At 39.4% G+C, this 19,411-nt stretch overlaps 1 protein-coding gene across 22 annotated transcripts in view; it reads right to left on the reverse strand.

The window, feature by feature from the left end:
• Positions 1-19,411, reverse strand: part of cacna1aa (calcium channel, voltage-dependent, P/Q type, alpha 1A subunit, a) — a 92,880-nt gene that overhangs the window by 21,335 nt on the left and 52,134 nt on the right. For 15 of the 22 annotated variants that reach the window (XM_023957643.2, XM_078951495.1, XM_078951489.1 and 12 more), the window contains 13 exons: positions 18,690-18,789; positions 18,180-18,340; positions 17,828-17,968; positions 17,535-17,736; positions 17,284-17,448; positions 17,049-17,159; positions 13,712-13,795; positions 8,442-8,558; positions 8,241-8,306; positions 7,854-7,951; positions 7,589-7,739; positions 6,716-6,843; positions 5,031-5,127 (listed from right to left, as the gene is read on the reverse strand). In XM_023957643.2, the coding sequence (XP_023813411.1) occupies positions 5,031-5,127; positions 6,716-6,843; positions 7,589-7,739; positions 7,854-7,951; positions 8,241-8,306; positions 8,442-8,558; positions 13,712-13,795; positions 17,049-17,159; positions 17,284-17,448; positions 17,535-17,736; positions 17,828-17,968; positions 18,180-18,340; positions 18,690-18,789 (1,621 nt within the window). Of the gene's footprint in view, positions 1-3,121; positions 3,219-5,030; positions 5,128-6,715; positions 6,844-7,588; positions 7,740-7,853; positions 7,952-8,240; positions 8,307-8,441; positions 8,559-13,711; positions 13,796-17,048; positions 17,160-17,283; positions 17,449-17,534; positions 17,737-17,827; positions 17,969-18,179; positions 18,341-18,689; positions 18,790-19,411 lie in introns of all 22 variants that reach the window. The other 7 variants (XM_078951493.1, XM_078951488.1, XM_078951492.1 and 4 more) reach the window with 1 other exon arrangement.

The raw sequence follows: 19,411 nt of genomic DNA on the forward strand, positions 1-19,411 counted from the left end.
TAAGTTGTTTTTTTATGTGGCTGTTATTGAAAATCGGACGGTGCCACTCTGAAATGATGGAGTCATTTGCCCCATGGCTAATTTTCTGAGGTGTAGCGTGTGAAAAATGAGCAAAAGCTTGAAAGGTTGATAGGTGAGAGAGAGCAGTGTTCTGTGGATGCAAAAATAAAATGAAAAAAAAAAGCCACCATGGAGGCATTAGACTACCTAATGAATTCAAGAATCAGTTTATAAATGGACCAACATATAAATTAAAAAGAAATCCTATAATCAGAGTAAACTGATAAAAGTTGATGGAGAAGAAATTGAAATTAGATCGATCCTCCCTGAAAGCTATTCTAAAAAGATCCATGTGTCATTTTTCTGTGGAGTGGCTACAACACAACCGCTTTGTTTAGGATTCTTCAGCAAATGTTGCGATACAGACTTTAGCATTGCCTTACTAGTTTGAGCTAAGGCAAAGAGATCAAACTTAAGAAATAAAACGTTTTTATGATTTGCCATTCATGATCCATTCTTGCTCCTGCATTTGGTTAACTTCTCCCAAAAGTGCAACTTATATATGATTCCTTTTCTTTATAAAGCATTTTTTGGCGACTTATACTCCAGAGCAGCTTATAGCCTAAAAAATATGGTATGCATGAAAGCCTATGTGCTTTTATAACCAAAGAATTAAAGGCTACGATGTTTCAACTAAGTCAGAAAAAAAGGCTTTTTTGTCAATTATACTTAACTTCAAAGCTGAACAAAAAAGGAAAGTTTTCTTTGTAGGTATACATTTGTGGAAGCGTGTATTTTAAAATAAAGTTATGACTAAAAAACACAAGTAAAACTATAATTGAGTGATAGTGATAGAACTACTTTGCATTGTCAAAAATCAAATGTAGCTTTTAATAAAGTATTTCTTGGACTGACACATGAACTACCTGCATGCTAAAGAGCAGTGTTATAAACTATTTTATACAATGTCACATTTATTCCCTACTTCCCAGATAAGGAGAGGAAGGAGGGAGGTAGGGTAAAGCTGTGGCTGAAAATGGCCCAATCTCCTGGGTCTCCAGGCTGTTTTTGGTTGGCAGCCCACATGAGGCTCATTCTGCCAATGATTTCTCATGAGACTGTCGATCAGATCACACAGGAATTCATGACAACAAATAATGCAATTTAGATTTCTCCTGTTTCTTTTACACATCACGTCAATGTGAGATCTCTGTGGCTGTGTAGTCTTTGACCGACGATGGGGGCATTGTAAGGGAGGGGGAAGGAGTTTATCAGCCATGCAGAGAGGCGGATGAGTGAGTGTGGATGCATGGGGATGGGAATGGGGGGAGTAATATGCAGAGATGAAGGGGGCTGGAAACAGAATAGAACTGCATTGACGACAGAACCAAAAGATAAAGAGAAGGCTGGACTTGCAACTTGAAAAAGGCTGCTGGGGAACTTAAGGCTGCTACATGAAGGGTGTGAGAAAAAAGAAACTGCATCTGTATGGCAACCAAAGACTCTCTGAGGAAAACACAACACTGACAAAAGCCCTTCTGCTCTCTCTACCATGAGAAGTAATAGTCAGTATTCTATGTGTAGGTTGGTAGGACAAAATATGACCTACATCTGTGTTTCTGCGTGTAAGTGTGTGTGTTTGTGGTTCATCCACAGGATGGAGCGAGTCAGAGGACATAAGTCTAGCGGACCTTCTGAGCCCTGCTGCACACGTGCTCTGATGTAAAACTGTTGTTAATCAGTGTCTCCCCGTGTAAAACATTTCACAAAATGAAGACACTGTTCCTGATGCTCATTTTAGGGATGCACAATGCATCAATAACATTGATAGTCATAGTGAAATCACAGTGTGCTGTGTTCTGATTGGCCTGCAAGAAATTGTAAAAACATTTCATAGCAATTTTGAGCTTTTTTGTGCATTTCTGAATCTTTAGATTGTACTTTTGTCAATAAGTGCCGAGTGATTTTCTCTTCAGTGGTTAACAAATATTTTACTACAATTAGGAGGATATTAAAATAGATTTGGATATTCAATGAAAATCATGATTTTATTGTGTTCTTAACATGTTGTGACCTTTTTCTAATGACGGAAGATATATAAAAAGAAAATTAAGCTTAAAATTGCGCTTCTGGGTATTTCATTACTAAAGTCATTACGAATCAGGAGCAGATGACAAAATGCTGTTGGAAAAAGCTTGCAGAAGCTACAACGGCAAGTCACAAAGTCCCTTCTCAGATCAAATCTAAACCGAAGATGACTACATCCCTGTACATCTTCGTTTTCCTCGTCCGATCTGGCATCTGGCTCAAAACTGTATGGATGGATAATTCCAATTTTGCTCGTCGTTTTTGTTGCACCTGTAAGGTTAGGTTGGGTTTGTGAGAGGCTGTAAGGTAGCAGGAGAGGATGTAAACAGATGGATGATGGGAAATGGGGCAGGGCTTACTCCACGCTAACAATTCCGCCCACAACTCTGAGGCAAACGTCTAATGAACTACTGTCACTCTGCAGAAACTATGTCCTAGAAAACGGCACAGTTTTTTGTTTATTTTGCTACAAAACAGCATAATTATGATTAAAGACCACTGGGAAAGCTTTTGCAGCAGATCAAAAGATAATCAGAGTGGGACTTTAATGCAATTTAGTCATCAAAAAAATGTCAAAAGTATGTTTTTATGACCACATTGACCTTTTACATTTGTTTGAGTTCATCTAAAACATTGTAAATATTCATTTAGATACTTATTTAATATACCATGATGTAAAAAAAAATATTGGGCCGGCCTGTTGAGATAGATGTTCATATGTCCTTGTGTCCAACGGTGCAAACGAGCTGAGAAGGTCCCTCTTTTTCATCCCCTCCTGTGGATCAAAAATCCCCTCTGGACCCCCTTTGACCTGACCGTCCTGCTATCCCCCCCCCCCAGCGACTCCACATCACCACACAACGCCACAACACTGACCAGCCCACCTTGACTTTCCACAAAAAGAAACAGAAACAGAACCAAAGAAACAATAAACACTAAATGTTACACCACGTCAAGAGATCAATCCGCTACAATCCCTCCGAACCCCCCAACCCCCATAAAACCCTCGGCTGAGGATGGGAGCCTCTCTAACCTTGTAGGCCACCCGTGCTGGACACCTCTTCCCGAGGCCTAGCGGAGGACTCATGAGCCTCAGCATGTCATACATGTCCCTGCAACTGATCCTGCCACTGCATCATCAGCCAGAGCCCACAGCCCAGTAACAAATTCAACAAACACAGAGAGGTAGACAGTGGTGAAGAGTTCATAGGACACTTGGAAGGAGAGAAAGGTAGAGGTAAAGAAAAAAAAGGGAAAAAAATGAAAGCTAAAAAGCAGGAAGAAGAGATTATTGGACTAATTTGAAACGACGTGGTATTTGTGGCCTTTCATTGCAATATTCTCCTTCCACTTTGTCAAAAAAGAAAAGGGAGGAGAATACATGGGGAGGACAGGAGGAGGCTGAGGAATGAAATTTGAGAAGTCATTATTTCTTATAGTTTTCTTCAAGAGGCGAAGAAAAAGACAAATGTTTGGACATCCACAAAGTCTGTCACTGTGAAAAGCTTAGTGGGTAAAAAATCAAACAGATTCCCAAACAGGTATGGATTAAATTCAACTCTGTGTTCAGAAAACCAGCTTTTTCATTTTAATCTTTGTAGTTGCTTTAAAAATTGATCAATCTTTCAATATTATTGAGAAATAGCTGCTCATCTTCTATTTTAACTGTTTTTTTGTCTTTTTTGAGAAAATCAATGAAGATTTTAAATTATTACCCAAACGATGAAGATATATCCTTTGAATGACATTTATTAGAACATTTAACATGGGGGAATCAAAAATATGTATTTTATACAAATAAAATTCATTATTTGAGGGCTTGAGATCTCATTTAAAATGTTGCTTGTTTTTGCCATACTTAAAGAAGCTTGTATTGATAATTTTGCAATCTTTGTCAATAATTATGCTTATATTGACTCAGAAAATGAAGGTCAAGTAGGGAGGGCAAAGCTTTCTGCTGGGGGGGGGGGGGGGGGGGGGCAGTTGTCCCCTCTTGGCCCCCTGTAGCTACGCTCCTGTGTCACATTTTCTGCCTTGCAGAAACAATTATTAAATATGACTTTTTTTTTATAAAATTAAGAAAACTATGTCTCATTTTTCCTGAAGTAATAAATTCAAAGCCCGCAGCAAACATTTGTACAGACTTTGAGCTTGTTATTTTATACATTTGGAAATATTTTACCTTTCTTTGTTAAGAATTATTTTAAATATCATTATTTAAATAAACCATCTTCAATTTTACTAGGAAAAGAAACTGTTTTTAGCAAACTATCCACAGAATAATGGGATTATTGCAAAGATTAAAAAGCTACGACTGTATTTTATTTCCTTTAGTAATCCTTCTCCATGCTCTCACATTATCACAGTAACAGAATTTTCGATTAAACTGCCAAAACTTTTCGAAGCCCCTGCGTATTAAAGGTGTGCCTGCATTATTTTTTTTAAAGAGGGTGTCAGAGCTTGACAGCAGGCAGAAAGCTGCACCTGCTTGGATGGAAGAGGGGAGGAAGAAGAAGAGGAAGGGGTGTCAATGCAGTTTCTGTCTTTCCCCGATCCCCCACAAAAAAGAAAAAGAAAAAAAAAAAAGGAAAATACAATGCAACACTCCAGTGGGCAACCATAGCTGTCTACATTCGAGCCAGGGCTCCACAGCAAGCAGAGAAAAATATTTAAAATAGTCATTAATGGTGCAAAACCTCTAGATGTGCTTCACCCACAAGTTTGAGTTAGTGCATTTCACATGCTTGTCTGGGTGTCTGCATTGTCCCGCACATTCTCTTAGCAGTTCAGAATGCAAGTCATGGTGGACAACAAGTTGTTGGTTCAAATGAAAAAAAGAACAAACAAAAAAAGAAAAATAACACGAAGCAGCATTCACTCCATTCCTGGATGCTGTGGCTAGCAAGTGTGGTTGAGAGGTTTCATTTGAATGGAAGTCAAACCTTGCAGGCCACCCTATGAGGGCATTTCTTGCCTAAGCCGAGAGGTGGGTCGATAACTCGTAATAAACTGTACATGTCCTTATAATGTATGCGGCCGCTGCAAGAAGAATACAGGGAAGTTAAATGGGAAAAATGACAAACAAACAGCAAAAGAAGAAAACAAACACACACACACACAAATGCAGAGAGAAGGAGATTGGAAGGAAGAGCACAAGTTTGGCAAGAAGAACATGGTATCTGAAAACACTTTTGTAAAAATCACTTGACATTTACACTTGAATGCACACAAAAAATAAACATCAATTCACAAAAAGACAGTCAGATAGATGTAGCCCTTAGCACTATCATTTCTTTTTTTAAGGCTTTCCCTGTTTCTTATTTATTGCACTGCTTTTTACTAATTCCTTTTCTTTCCACATTTGAAAAACAACCTCTAAATGGCAGTGTGCACAGTGTAATTTAAGAAATAAAGCCAACGACTAGAAAAGCATGGGCTTGTTAATTGCTTAATAGCTGCTTGTTGGGTGTTAACCATGTTGTTTGCTTCAGTTTTTTCTTTTCCTTTTCTTTTGTAGATTTCCTGCAGCGTACAGATGTACTAGGTGTATGACGATTAATCTACTTTATTGATTTATATTCCTGCGACCCAACCAGATCAATCGAACCACGGGCCATCACACCGTCAATGCATGTGGCCATACAGTGTGGTAGAATGTTCTGACAATGTTCAGTTTGTATTCATTTTAAGGGGGAAAAACAGCAGTGGGCGGAACTTTGCAAAACCAAACTCTGAATGAATTTGCCTATATTTCTTGTTCACCTGTTTGTTTGTACAGATATTTAAGATACTTGATTATCTTGCAAGAAATACAAGGAATGTGGAAAACTTCATCTGTACTGTTCAGTTCTGGGTATTTATCTCTAAGTCACACTGGTTGAATGTTTGGCTAAAGATGTCCTGGATCTAAGTTAGTGAACTGAATCGTTCAAAATGAACCAAAATCAACTTTGAATCGTAGCGTCAACCACAAATTATGAAATAAATCGAATCTTGTTAAAATGAATTGTTACATCCAAGATGTACTACAGTTTAAAGGACAGTTTAAGGGCAACACAGGGGCACTGGGAAACAGATACCATGAAACTTAGCATGTCTGCCTCAGACATTTACACCGCAGGGAAGTTTTCAGTGGAGAGTAGATGTTGCCACATTGTGACAGTTTATCGATTCCAGAAGAGGGAGAGGGTTCAGGAATGGAGAACGGATATCTTATGACAGTTTACAGTGGGGGTGAGTAGGGAGGGGTTGTACGGCGTGACAGAGATAACCAGATGCCTGATGAGGTTATGCTCCAAACCGTAACAGCCCCCTTGCAGCTGTTTCGCCAGTGCATCATTCTTCTTTTTTAGGTTAAGGCCTGTTCATACCCGTGTTTCCACTTAAAAATATAGTATTTGGATTTACCAACACGACGATGAATGCTGTCTTTGCATGGGCCTTTCTCTGCTTGAGAAAACTTGTTAGAGCATACAAAAAGTGCATTTAATAGATCAGAATGTTAGTGTGGAAATAGTGTGTTTGTGAATGTGCCACAGGAACAAGCTGGATATGATGTTAATGATGACATGTCCGCTAAATTGTTGTGTGTGCATCTTTTTTTGTCACGGGGTGTGTTGGCGCTCACCAGGCGGCAGGATCATACTCGGCCCATATCCTGACATACTCATCCAGGTGGTGAGGTCCAAGGATGGATGAATCTCTTGTCAGGTACTCAAAGTTGTCCATGATGACAGCTACAAACAAATTCAGCATCTGCACAGGTGCACATGAATACAAAAGCAGAGATATAAACCTTTGTCGAGATAAAAAAAGACAAAGATATGAAAGTGAAATTATGAGGACGAGGGTGTAAATAGGCTGCATTCACAATGAACGCAATCTGCGCGTCAAACTCTTGTTGAATGCCTTTCAAGGCGGATCAAATTTGCTGCTTGACGCTTGTTCATATGCTAGATCCTCCAGATGTGTGTGGGAGGAGCTACTGACAAATGTTTTTAGCCTGATGGCTCCATGGAAGCATTGACTTTACATATCATTTACAATGATAGAAAGACACTGATGATAAGAAATCAGGTTTATTTATTTTGAAGAGCTCTACAAAAGCATCAGTAAACACGTCTCCATGGCTGGGTTCATAAGATCATTCAGAGACTCTCCCACCATCTACTGCCGGAGCTGCGTCTGAATGATGGCTGCTTTCAGCGATACTTCTGTCTTTTTGTGACCACTTGCTGTCGGGGGAGGGAAAAATTAAAAATATGAATAAAATTAAGGGAACTTCTCTATATTTCCTCGATGGAAAAACTGTAATATTATTAAGCTCAAAAGGAAAACAATCAGATTCTCCTCCATGTTGGATTTGAACTCCCTTCACTAATCAGCGCCACACGTCTTCTTTGCCAAAGTTCAATTTGATTCCACGCGAACATTGAAACTGGACACCCCTGAAGCACGAATCACGTTCAGTGTGAACGCAGCTTAAGGGACCTGCACTCACCAAGAATGAGCAGAAGAAGATGAAGGACACAAAGTAGAGATAGGCCACTTGGCTGCCACACTCTGGCCCTGTGTTCGTTGACAGGGGGTCACACTCCTTACCCCCCAGACACGCTAGCATGATCTCATGCCACGCCTCTCCTGTAGCACTCCTGCAAAACGAGACAAATCCAGAATCTTAGCTACATGTGAGCTACCAGGAGTAAACATTTGTAGTTATTTACATGTAAAGATTCACACAAATATCATGAAAACATTAAAGGCACCTAAAGAGGAGCATCAGAGCTTGTACAAAGGTCCTGAAGTTGTTGTGCTGGTTGATAGCACTCTCTCCATCTTCTTCAATCTTAATGTTTCCAAAAAGCTGCCGAAACAGTCACAAAGTTTGAGTTTGCACATTAGAAGGCAGTGTAACTGTAGCTTTAACACCTCAATGCAAATATGCATCCAACTTCATCTTCAAAATGAGCTTAATCAAACATCAACATGAAAGCAAAAATACAAGTGAATTTTATTTTTCATAGCTGGAAATGAATTCAGGTGTCAAGAGGTTAAGATACATACTATTTCCACCTGTTTGCATAATGTCCCCATTGTTATCATAATCATTTTAACTTACCCCACCCTTAAAGCCTTAAGACTGAAGCTCTCACCTGCATTCCAATGATGGCGTAGATAAAAAATAGCATGGCAATGAGGAGGCAGACATAAGGCAGCGCCTGAGGAAAGATAGAATAAAATCAAAAATGAGCAGAGTTTGAAGTTTAATAAGACTGCATTGGTGACCATGTGCTCAGCCTCCATGTTTGATGAGTCTCGTTTGTGTGAGTTATGATGCAAAATTGGAAGTAAACCTTGAAGGACTGAACGAAGGTCCAGAGCAGGATGCGAATAGTTTCTCCCTGCCTCAGCAGCTTGATGAGGCGAGCTGCCCTGAACAGCCTTAAGAAACTTAGGTTGATGAAGTTATCCTGAAGCAACATCAGGACCGGACACAGATCGGGGACGTGGACGATTAAAATGAAAAAAAGAACATAGGAAAGGACATGGAGGTTTGAGAAACAACAAAAAGAGTAAGTTAGTTGTACTGCAAAGTACGTTTTCAGGATTTTTAGAAGGATAACATGAATTAGGGGGAAAACAGTCAAACCCAAAAAAAGATTCAAACTCAACATAAAGGAAATCATAAGGAGCCAAACAAGTCAAAGCAAACAGATATCAAATCAGCAAGGCTCCAACAAGCTTCTCATATCCAATAAATCAGACAAAACAAACAATGCAACACAGGGAAAAGAAACCATCCAAATGTAAGTAGTTCCATCCAATTGGGACACATTATTAGTAATCGTGGTAGGATCGGTGAGTAGTTCCAGTGCAGGGATGTCAGGACATTTTCTTGGGAAGACAACCAAATGCACTAATTCTCTCAAGCAAATATGTTTTTTTTTTTTTTATTATTTTTTTTTTTTAGAAATGTAGCAAGTCCACAGCATGCATTTGCAAACAGCAAACATAAGAGCAGGCCATGCATCAACAGATAACTGAGGAGAGAAGTCATGTCATACACAGTAGTGACGTGACAGTTTAAAAACAAAAAGTATTTAATGTGGAGGATTCTTGGGTTTCACCACCTGATTATGTGGTTTGGAAACCTTGTTCTAAAAAACGATTTTTAAAAAAAACTATTGTATCCTTTGTAGTGATATTATGTCTGAGTTTAACGTACATTCTTCAAGATTTTTTTGGTCTAAGTTGAAGAATAAAACAAAAGCAAAGGGCGACAGTTTAAGACAGAAATATAAACAAGGGACCTTTCAGCATGTGCAGATACAGTTTAGTGCTTAGTACAGTATACACTCACTGGCCACTTTATTAGGCACACCTGCCCAACTGCTCGTAATCCAAATTTCAATCAGCCAATCACATGGCAGCAACTCAATGCATTTAGGCATGTAGACGTGGTCAAGATTTGCTGCAGTTCTAACTAAGCATCAGAATGGGGATGAAAGGTGATTTAAGTGACTTTGAACCAAGGTTATTATAGTTAACGAAAACGAACGAAAAAACTAAAACTAGAACTGAAAAAACATTTTCGTTAACTGAAATAAAAATAAAAACGAGAGTTTTTAAAAAAAACGAAAACTAACTAAAACTGTTTGTTGTGTGTATAAAACTAACTGAAACTAACTAATATCAACCCCAAAAAATACTTCGTTTTCGTCTTTGTTAATACATAAGTCTTTTGGGTTGAAATAAAGTCTATTTACTTCACCCTGCTAGTTTTACTGTGTATCTGAACTAGAGGGCTGCATCGGGATTGGGTCCCGCCGGGTCCCGCGGGACCCAACCCAAATCTCGCGGGATTGGGCGGTTTGAATTGTGCTGCGGGCGGGAGCGGGCGGCAGAAAAAAAAACCCGCGGGATCAGTGCTGCCATGAATATCTCATGAATATATATTAGCGGACTACGTTAGGCTGAGCGGCTGTTGGATTCTTATGTACTGAAGCTCCGTGAAGGCACCAGGTAGAGACGCCCAATGGCCTCTGTCATCTAACCTGTTGTTGGGGGTGCGCCCCGCCCCGCCTCTTACTAAGAGCGCGCTTTAGGCCGTCTGTCTGCGCGCGCACACACGCACACTTTTAACCGAACGGGATTTGTGAAAATATATTTAATAATTAAGTTGCAAATTACACAAGAGGAATGCATGAAAGGATGAGGCTGGAGGAGGGACATGAATCTCTTTAATAATATCAATACAAATACGTGTTTTTTTCCTGCGGGACGGGAGACAATACAAAATCAATGCATCTCTATTACTGTGCAGGACTAAATTCTATGAGTTTTGCAGGTGCGGGCGGGAGTGGACATACATATTGCGGGTGTGGGCGGGAGTGTAACGCATACATTGCGGGAGCGGGCGGGATTGGTCAGAAATTCAGCGGGCGCGGGATGAAGAAAATAGTCCCGCGCAGGGCTTTAATCTGAACCTTACGGCATCACGTAGTCTGTGACGTCACATGATGTCTGTCGGACACTGCCGGCTAGCGTTGTCAGACATTTACATGAGCGTGATGGCTGCAGTAAAAGTTGGGAGAAAGCGGGAGAGTCCTATTTGGGACTGTTTTGAATATAACAGCGTCGAAAACTAAAGTAAGTGCCTTGTAGTCGAAGCAGGAGACAAAATTTGTGGAACGCTCCTCAAAGGGAAAAACCCTACGAATCTAAATGTACATTTAAAAAGCGCACACAACAACGCAAATCAACAGTACCTAGACAAGCTAGCCTGTCGCCCGCCCTCCCCCGAAAAAGAAGCGAGAGCAGATAACGTAATGCTGTTATCAGCTGTTGTATTTTAATTTAAGGATGGTTGTCCTTGTGTCCTCTGAATAATAAGTGTTTCAAAATGTATCTTTGATTGCGTTTTTACAATACTTATTCTGGTGATTTTGAATCATGCACCTGACAAATATCCTAATTTACAAAAAAAATAAATAAAACTAACACTAAAACGAAGCAATTTCAAAAAATAAAAACTAATAAAAACTAGTAAAGCAGCCTCTAAAAACTAATTAAAACTAAATAAATTTAAAAACAAAAATTCAAAACTAAATAAAAACTAAAACTAATAAAACATCCGAAACTATTATAACCTTGCTTTGAACATGGCATGGTTGTTGGTACCTGACTAGCTGCTCTGAGTATTTCACAAACCACTGATCTGCGGGGATTTTCACTAACAACCATCTCTAGGGTTTACAGAGAATGGTCAGAAAAAAAGAAATTATCCAGTGAGCGGCACTTCTGTGGGTGAAAATGTCTTGTTGATGCAAGGGGTCAGAGGAGAACGGCCAGACTAGTTCCAGCCGAGAGAAAGACAACAGTAACTCAAATAACCACTGGTTACAACAGAGGTCTGCAGAATAGCATCTCTACATGGACAACATGTCCAAACCTGAGGCAGATAAAATACAGCAGCAGAAGACCACACTGGATGCCACTCCTATCAGCTAAGAACAAGAAACTGAGGCACAATTTACACAAACTCACCAAAATTGGACAACAGAAGATTGGAAAAACATTGTCTGGTCTGATGAGTCTCGCTTTCTGCTGCCACATTCAGATGGTAGGGTTTGAATTTGGCATCAACAACATGAAAGAATGGCATCCATCATACCTTGTATCAATGCTTCAGGCTGGTGGTGTAATGGTGTGGGAGACATTTTCCTGACACACTTTGGGACCCTTAGTACCAATTGAGCATGGTTACAACGCCACAGCCTACAAGAATATTGTTTCTGACCATCCCTTTATGACCACAGTGTCCCATCTTCTGATGGCTACTTCCAGCAGGATGAGGCGCCATGTCATAAAGCTGGAATCATCTTGTACTGGTTTCTTAAACATGACAACGAGTTCACTGGACTTGCAGTCACCAGATCTCAACCCTGTAGATCACCTTTGGGGTGTGGTGGAACAGGAGATTGGCATCATGTGCAGCCGACAAATCTGCAGCAACTCTGTGATGCTATCATGTCAATATGGACCAAACTTTTTGAGGAATGTTTTCAGTACCATGTTGAATCTATGCCACAAAGGATTAAGGCAGTTCTGAAGGCAAAAGGGGTCCAACCCAGTACTAGCAAGGTGTACCTAATAAAGTCTCCAGCGAGTGTATACCACATGTGCTTCTGCAAATTGGTGAGTTGTCCCTGTAATAGCTTCCTGTCAAAGACATGCAAGGGTCATCATGCATGGCGTGCTTTCTCTGCCAGGGGCAAAGCTTTGGACTCACTGAGTTATTAGTGAAAAAAAACAAAAAAACAACCTCAGCTAGATTTTGCCATATGAGTGGGTGAATGTGTCTACATTTTATGCTTGTACAACAAAATGAGTAATCTCAGTGGATAGATGTAGAAATCTATTCCAAACTATAGAGTCCAATCCTTTACAAACTGAGCATTAGTCTTAGGTAAAGGATATGCAGTGCGTGCTGTTTAGAACTGGTTGCAGGCAACGTGCATTTCTTCACAGCCACACCATTGATTGAGATTCACATTCATGAAACACATGCAATAAAAGAAGAGCTTAAAAAAAATTACAAACCATCTAAATGTGGATGTTGCAGACACATGGATTTAGCAGCATTTTTTGGGGGGTGGGTGGATTTTTTTTTTTTTTTTGTGGTTGATTTGAGGAACAACCAGAAAGATTGACCAAGCCAGTTGCCATGGGTGGACACAGAGGATTCATAGTGCATTTTGATTGGGCGGAATCACAGCAAGTAGTTGGGGAGAGAAGGAGGGGCGAGGCAAAGCAGATTACAGTACGTTGTCGTTAAGATTGTGGACGAGTTAAAGAAAGCATGTAAAAAGATAAAAAGATAAAAAAAGACAGAAATCAACCATCATTACAGAGGAAAAAAAAGTCAGTTCCGGTGTTTACATGACATAGAAATTTGTAAAAGAGTCAAGACATCAAAACAACTTAATCTAAAAAACAGAAAGCTTTACATATTTTAATTTTAACTAATTTATCACATAGGCACCATTGAAACTAGATGACACTGCTGTCTAATACTTTCTGCTACTTTAATCTGTAATCCAGTAAATGTTAAATAAACGTGACACTGTCTCACAAGCTTTAGGCTTTAACTTCAATCGTGCTTTTACAACTGATGCAACTACAGCTGCAATTAAAGTTTGTTTAGACAATTAACATAAAATCTTCTGCAATGAAAAATACAATTAATACACACTTAAATGTATAGGATTTTCAGAGGTCTTTCATTTTACATATTTTGTGACTGATAAAATTCTGAGTCAACCTGTGAACATTGTTTCATGCAGGAAAAGCGGGTTCTGTTATTGTTCCCAGAGCATCAGCCTGTTCTCTGCACGCTGACATTGACTCTGAGTTGGCGAGCTGGATCCTCATACCACCACCTGAGACGGTTATGTAAGACTTTCAAGATATGGGCAAGCATGGCCGAGCAAACCTGGAATCATCCTATCTTATGTTCTGCGTTAACTGTTTTCTGTTAATAGTAACTTTTAAAACTGCTAATATTATGCTATACCTTTTTACACCCTTCAGTCATGTGAGTGCCTCAGAGTGTGTGACTTACCCCGAGCTCGGTAACCAGGATGTCAGTAATGCTGCCCAGAACTGTCACACAGTCAAAAATATTCCAGGCATCTTTAAAATAATTCTGTGGTGAGAAAGAGTAAGAAAAGCCAGAGAAGGACAAGAGATTACAAACTGAAGAAGGACAAGGCAGGAGACGGCATGCATAAGAGTGCCAGTAAAATGTGATGATGTGGCTGGCATATAGACAGTACAGAGAAACGTGTCAATGAAAGGCAGATACAGCAGAGAAAATATATAATAGAAAAGTTAGATTGAAGATGCCCTGACCACCCCCTGATTACCCCCCTTTTTTCCTGCCCTCACTGGCTAAGTGGCTGCTTTAGACCGTTCACTTTTCACTCTACCACCCTGGTCACAGTGGCATATTACAAAAACAATCAAAGAAAAAACTTTATCCAAAATGGTGTCTTTTATGTTGGTTTTATCTCCATAGCAACTATTTTATTTTTTGGTCGCCTGGGGGTAAACAAACAGGTCTATGTGATTTTTAGAAGATTCGACAAAAGTAAACTTTTGGATTTCCTTGGCAACTGAAGTTTTTGTTAAACCCTGCCAACATTCCTATTATGGTGTAATATACAGTATAGTTTGGTTTATCTTGAGCCAACAATTTATATATTGAATTTTTACAATATTCTGGTAAAAATGTGCAGGTAACCACTTTTTGTCATGTCAAAGCCATTACAACTCTAAAATTTCTAATATCAACCTTTTTTTTTCAAGTAACTTTCCAATGATGTTTGAGGAGCTAGGAAGTAATAGATCGAAAGGTGATTTTTGTTGGGAAATTCAAGACGGCAGCATGCATCTTCCTGAGGTCAGAGGTTGTAGACCTAACTTGGTGGGGTGTGTGAAATGTTGTGAAGATTGCTCCCTCAGCCAAAATGTTTCTTTTCCCATATTGTGCAAAATCAGGAAAACCACCAAATCTCACAATTTGTCACATCATGGCCACTAAGCCGTAGGTCCTGTAGCTATCCTATAATCATCTTAAAACTTACTTTGGATATCCCTAACTCGTGAACTATGAAATATTATTGAGACCCTATAGGAGATTTTGGATCCATTCATTTTTTTAACGGTTTCTCCCACTGTTATGCCATCATTCTTTTGTTTGGGGGGGGGGGGGGGTTGTTCACTCTTCTCAAAATACATTTTCACCAGGTACTAGGTGACTTGGTACATTTTTGAGTTTGTAGCGGGGATGAAATCTTCGCATAGTAAGAAAGTATTGCAAAAAACAATATGGTCCTTGCAGTCCAGGACTGCTGCCGGCCATGCTTATAAAGCAAAGCCCACAAGAAAGAACAAAAACATGCTGAGAAAGAAAAAAAAAGACATGTCAGAGTTGGAAAGGAATAGAAAGAGATTAGATGAGACAAATGAAGCAGTGACGGTCTGTTGGATTGATGCCATCAGACAGCTTGGGACACATCGTGCTGCATCAGGCCGTAGCCATGAAACATCTTATAATAAAAAGCAGATCACCTCAAGGTGTGTTTTAGAGAAAAACATACAGGAAATCACAATAATCTCATGATACACTTTTAACATTTATGATTTGAGTGTAAAAATAGGACAACTCAAAAGGAGAGACCTTGGGCTAGAGAGGACTAAAACTGATATGCACAGACTCCTTTTGCCTTCCTACACTTAGCCTGCAGTCAAACTGTGCATTAGTGAAGGAATAACTGGAAATCAGGGGGCGGCCTTTTAAATTAAGTCCATTTGAAACAAGGACAAACTCCAAAGTAAGGTGTTACTTTTTTTAAAATAATATTCCTGTACATTTTTAATAGACCCTAAGACTCAAAATCCTCTCCTGCGTAATCCCCACCCTCCATGTCATCTTTGCTTCTATTTTTGTAACTATATGCCATTCACTCTCACCCCACTAATTACGGTACTTACTGTTACCCTTCTGTGCTGATCTCCCATCATGTATCTGTAAAACGTCTTGTGTTTCAATGTCTCTGATTACCCAATATGTAAAGTAAATAAACAAAAAACAATATTTTTTCCAAATGTATTTTCTCTTCTGCTCCTGATTCACAATAATTTGAATAAAAAAATTCTCGGAAATGCATTTGAAGCTTATTGTTCTTTGTACATGCTCTCCATTATGAGAAACTGTCACTAGAACACGTTAAGAACACCTAAATCACAATTTTCATCGGAGTGGGTCTTTAATAAACACCAAGTATATTTATTGTTTTTTCGGTGATTTATTTATGTTTATTTATTAAAGATTTAGTTTCTGCTACCAAGCCTGTCTCATGCTTTTGTGTCCATTAACCACAGTTTCTGACATACAGCCCAGATCTTTATAGAAAATGACATTATAACAGAAAATAATAGTTAAATTTTTTTTTGTCTACAGTGATCCCTTGCTCTAACGCGGTTTATTTTTCACGGTTTCGCTACTTCACGGATTTGCATCGTGTATTGTGTTCTGCATTCTGATTGGCTAAAAAGTCACTCCGCTTCTTCTCTACCTGTGCGTCAATGACGTTGCAGTTTAATATGTACAAGTACGTAAAACAGCTCGCCAAATTTACATTACATACGTGCAAATTCTCTTGCAATTTCGAGTTTCTCTAAAACCCATAGAAAAAAGAGCGACAACAACTGCCTATCACTATGTTCTTCCCCCGAACAAACACACCTGCACCGCGGGCTTCAAAAGAAGAAAACACTGCAGAGCGGAGTCAGGATGCAGCGGCTCAGTCTGAACAGCAGTGAAATACACCTGAGTCACTATTTGTCCCACTGTACTTTGTATTTTTTTCATAATCATTTAAAATTTTCTCCCGTTTAATCCAATTCTTCGGGTCGCGGTGGGCGGGGCTAATCTCCGCGATTTGAAGCCTTCTGTTCACATCGATGATTAAAATTATTATTTGACAGTACAGTACAGACGTTATTTGTTGAAAAAACTTTTCTAAAGTACTTTTATTTGTGAAACAAATGCTTGAGCCTGTAAAATGATTTGTTTTTTCTTTTCAATTTACAATAGAGTATTTAATTGTATAATTAAAAATAAAGGTTTCTACTTCACGGATTTTGCCTATCACGGGTTCTTTTTGGAACGTAACCCCCGCGAAAAACAAGGGTTTACTGTATTGAGCTCAAACCGTTGAGATTTGTTTAAATCTTATCTGATCTAGATTTTGAGTGTCTTTGCCAATATTACCATTCAGCTGCATCAAGTGGTAAAGATGAAAACATTTAATCCTGACAAAACCTGAGGGACATCTTTGTTTTTCTGTGCAGCAAAGAAGAGAGAGAACGTTAACCCACACATATACACTCACCAGCGCTCCAAAGGCAATGATCTTGAGTACACACTCCATGGAGAAGAGGGAGGTAAACACTATGTTCAGATTGACTAACACAGCTTCGTAGGCTTCAGAAGCTCCGTCATACTACGGACAAAAATACACACATTTACAGCAGCATACACAGGACAAACATGTGAAAGGAGTTCATTCAGTCAGTCAGAAATCAGTCAAAAATAAAAAATGAGACTGTAAGTTTGTGAAGATTCACCTTCATCATTAGCACAATCGTATTAAGCGCAATCAGAGCCATGATGGTATATTCAAATGGCGGTGACACCACGAACTCCCACATCTTATATTGATAGCTGAGCTTGTTTTGTGGCATGTGGCGTGTCAGGGGCCTAGCATTGATGGCAAAGTCTATACAGGCTCTCTGTTAAGAACAAGAGAAAAACACAGGTCAGGTTTCACTTTGGCTTCCTATCATGCTTTGATTTTTGTTTTTTAATTCCGTTTCACCTCATTCTTTTCTAGACTGTACTCCTCCATCATCTTGTCTCCTTGTTCTTGGAAGGTGATAATTATTAGAGCAACAAAGATGTTGACGAAGAAGAAGGGGAAGACCACGAAGTACACCACGTAAAAGATGGACATTTCCATCCGATATCCCGGGCTTGGGCCCCGATTCTCGTAGGTCGCATCGACTGAATGTTTCAGTACCCTGTAGAGGTGAAGAAGAAGATTATTGGTATGTATCAGTATGTGAAGGCTCTTCACATACTGATAAGTATTACGCTTCACGTAATACTTACTGCGGCCACCCCTCTCCAGTGGAAACAGTGAAGAGGGTGAGAAGGGCCCAAGCCACATTGTCATAGTGGAAATCGTACTTCTTCCATTCCCGCTTCTGCGCCTTCACTTCATTATCACGCTCATACACTAGATATTCACCCCTGAAAACACAAATGGTATAGAGACAAGAGCTTTTGCTCACCTGTACTCGAAAATTCTCTTCGAAAACACTTTATCAACTTCTAATTTAGAAATCGAACCAAAGAAGTCATCAAGAAATTGAAAAAGAAACAAACAAATCATGCAATCAGGTAGTAGTTAATATACATGAAGTTTCCTAAAGTCAAATACAAGAAAAAATAGATTTCTAACCTGCAGTCACTTTCTAACTCTTTAGATTCATCAGTGCAGTAAAAGAATCGTCCTTTGAAAAGTTGCACCGCCACAACGGCAAAGATGAACATGAAGAGCAGGTATACAATCAGGATGTTCAGAACATTCTTCAGAGAGTTGACCACACAATCAAACACAGCCTGAGTGGAGAAAAGACAACAGTTGGAGGACAGATGTTTAGGAAGGGAATTCAGGAAGAGAGGTGGGCAAGAGTTGAACTTGTGCTAGAGTCCACTTTGTGCATCAAGAAATCTTCTAGTTCAACTCTAAAGATACTTTCACACAGCTCTAGGCAACGTACGTCATGTATCAAAATAGAGCTGTGAAGGAAACAACCTAATGTAAGATTTTGCACCACTTCAACATTTTGTATAAAGCCTATCCTGTAGGTGGCGGACATGCATTAGTAAACAGTAGAAGAAGAAGCTCTTCCGTTCAAGAACCCCCATTGAACGTAGCTTAAAGAGAAATGTTACATGGAAAACACACCTTGAGTTTGGGAAGACGTTTGATGGTCTTTAGAGGACGCAACACTCTTAGCACCCTCAAAGACTTGATGGTGCTGATGTCTTTTCCTTTGCTGTTCCCCCTACATGAGTCCACATATAAACACACAATCACGGAAAAACTTAGCATTTGCAAGTTCAACCGCTACAGACATTTCAAACTTCTCAGTTTTCAAATGGCAGTAAGCATCCATTTCTAGATGGCATTCAGATCCGAGTTAACTCCAACAGAGTAACTGCGTCTGCTTTTAACTACATAGCAACACATGCAGCGTTGCTATCGTCAAACTTTTCAGCCTCACTCCTAAGCGTGAAGTTAGCACTGTAGCTACATGCTAGGATTAGGTAGAATTTTGCATCTACACCACATGCTGATATCATTCTGCTGGAATGCTATCTACTGACTACAAAAGTTAAACACGCTGCAATGTGTTTCAATGCTTTCCAGAGCCGTGGCTTGCACATGCCCAGTTAGTGGTGACAATTATCCATGCAGCATTGAAACCTTGCGTTCTGCTGCAGTATTTTTTTCTTGTTTTTTTTCAGAAGCTGTCTAAGTGATGGGGACATTTTTATTCCCCATCGTTTCAGAGAGAGTTTAGTTGTGTTCTTATTGAGACCAGTATTCTTAAATAAGGTTATACTTGTTGGGCCCACTGCGAAACATTTAATGTTTAGGCAAAAAAAAAAAAAACAGACGAAACA

This window comes from Oryzias latipes, chromosome 8 (genome assembly GCF_053564925.1).
Source record: "Oryzias latipes strain Hd-rR chromosome 8, Olatipes_Hd-rR_3.1".
NCBI lineage: Eukaryota > Metazoa > Chordata > Actinopteri > Beloniformes > Adrianichthyidae > Oryzias > Oryzias latipes.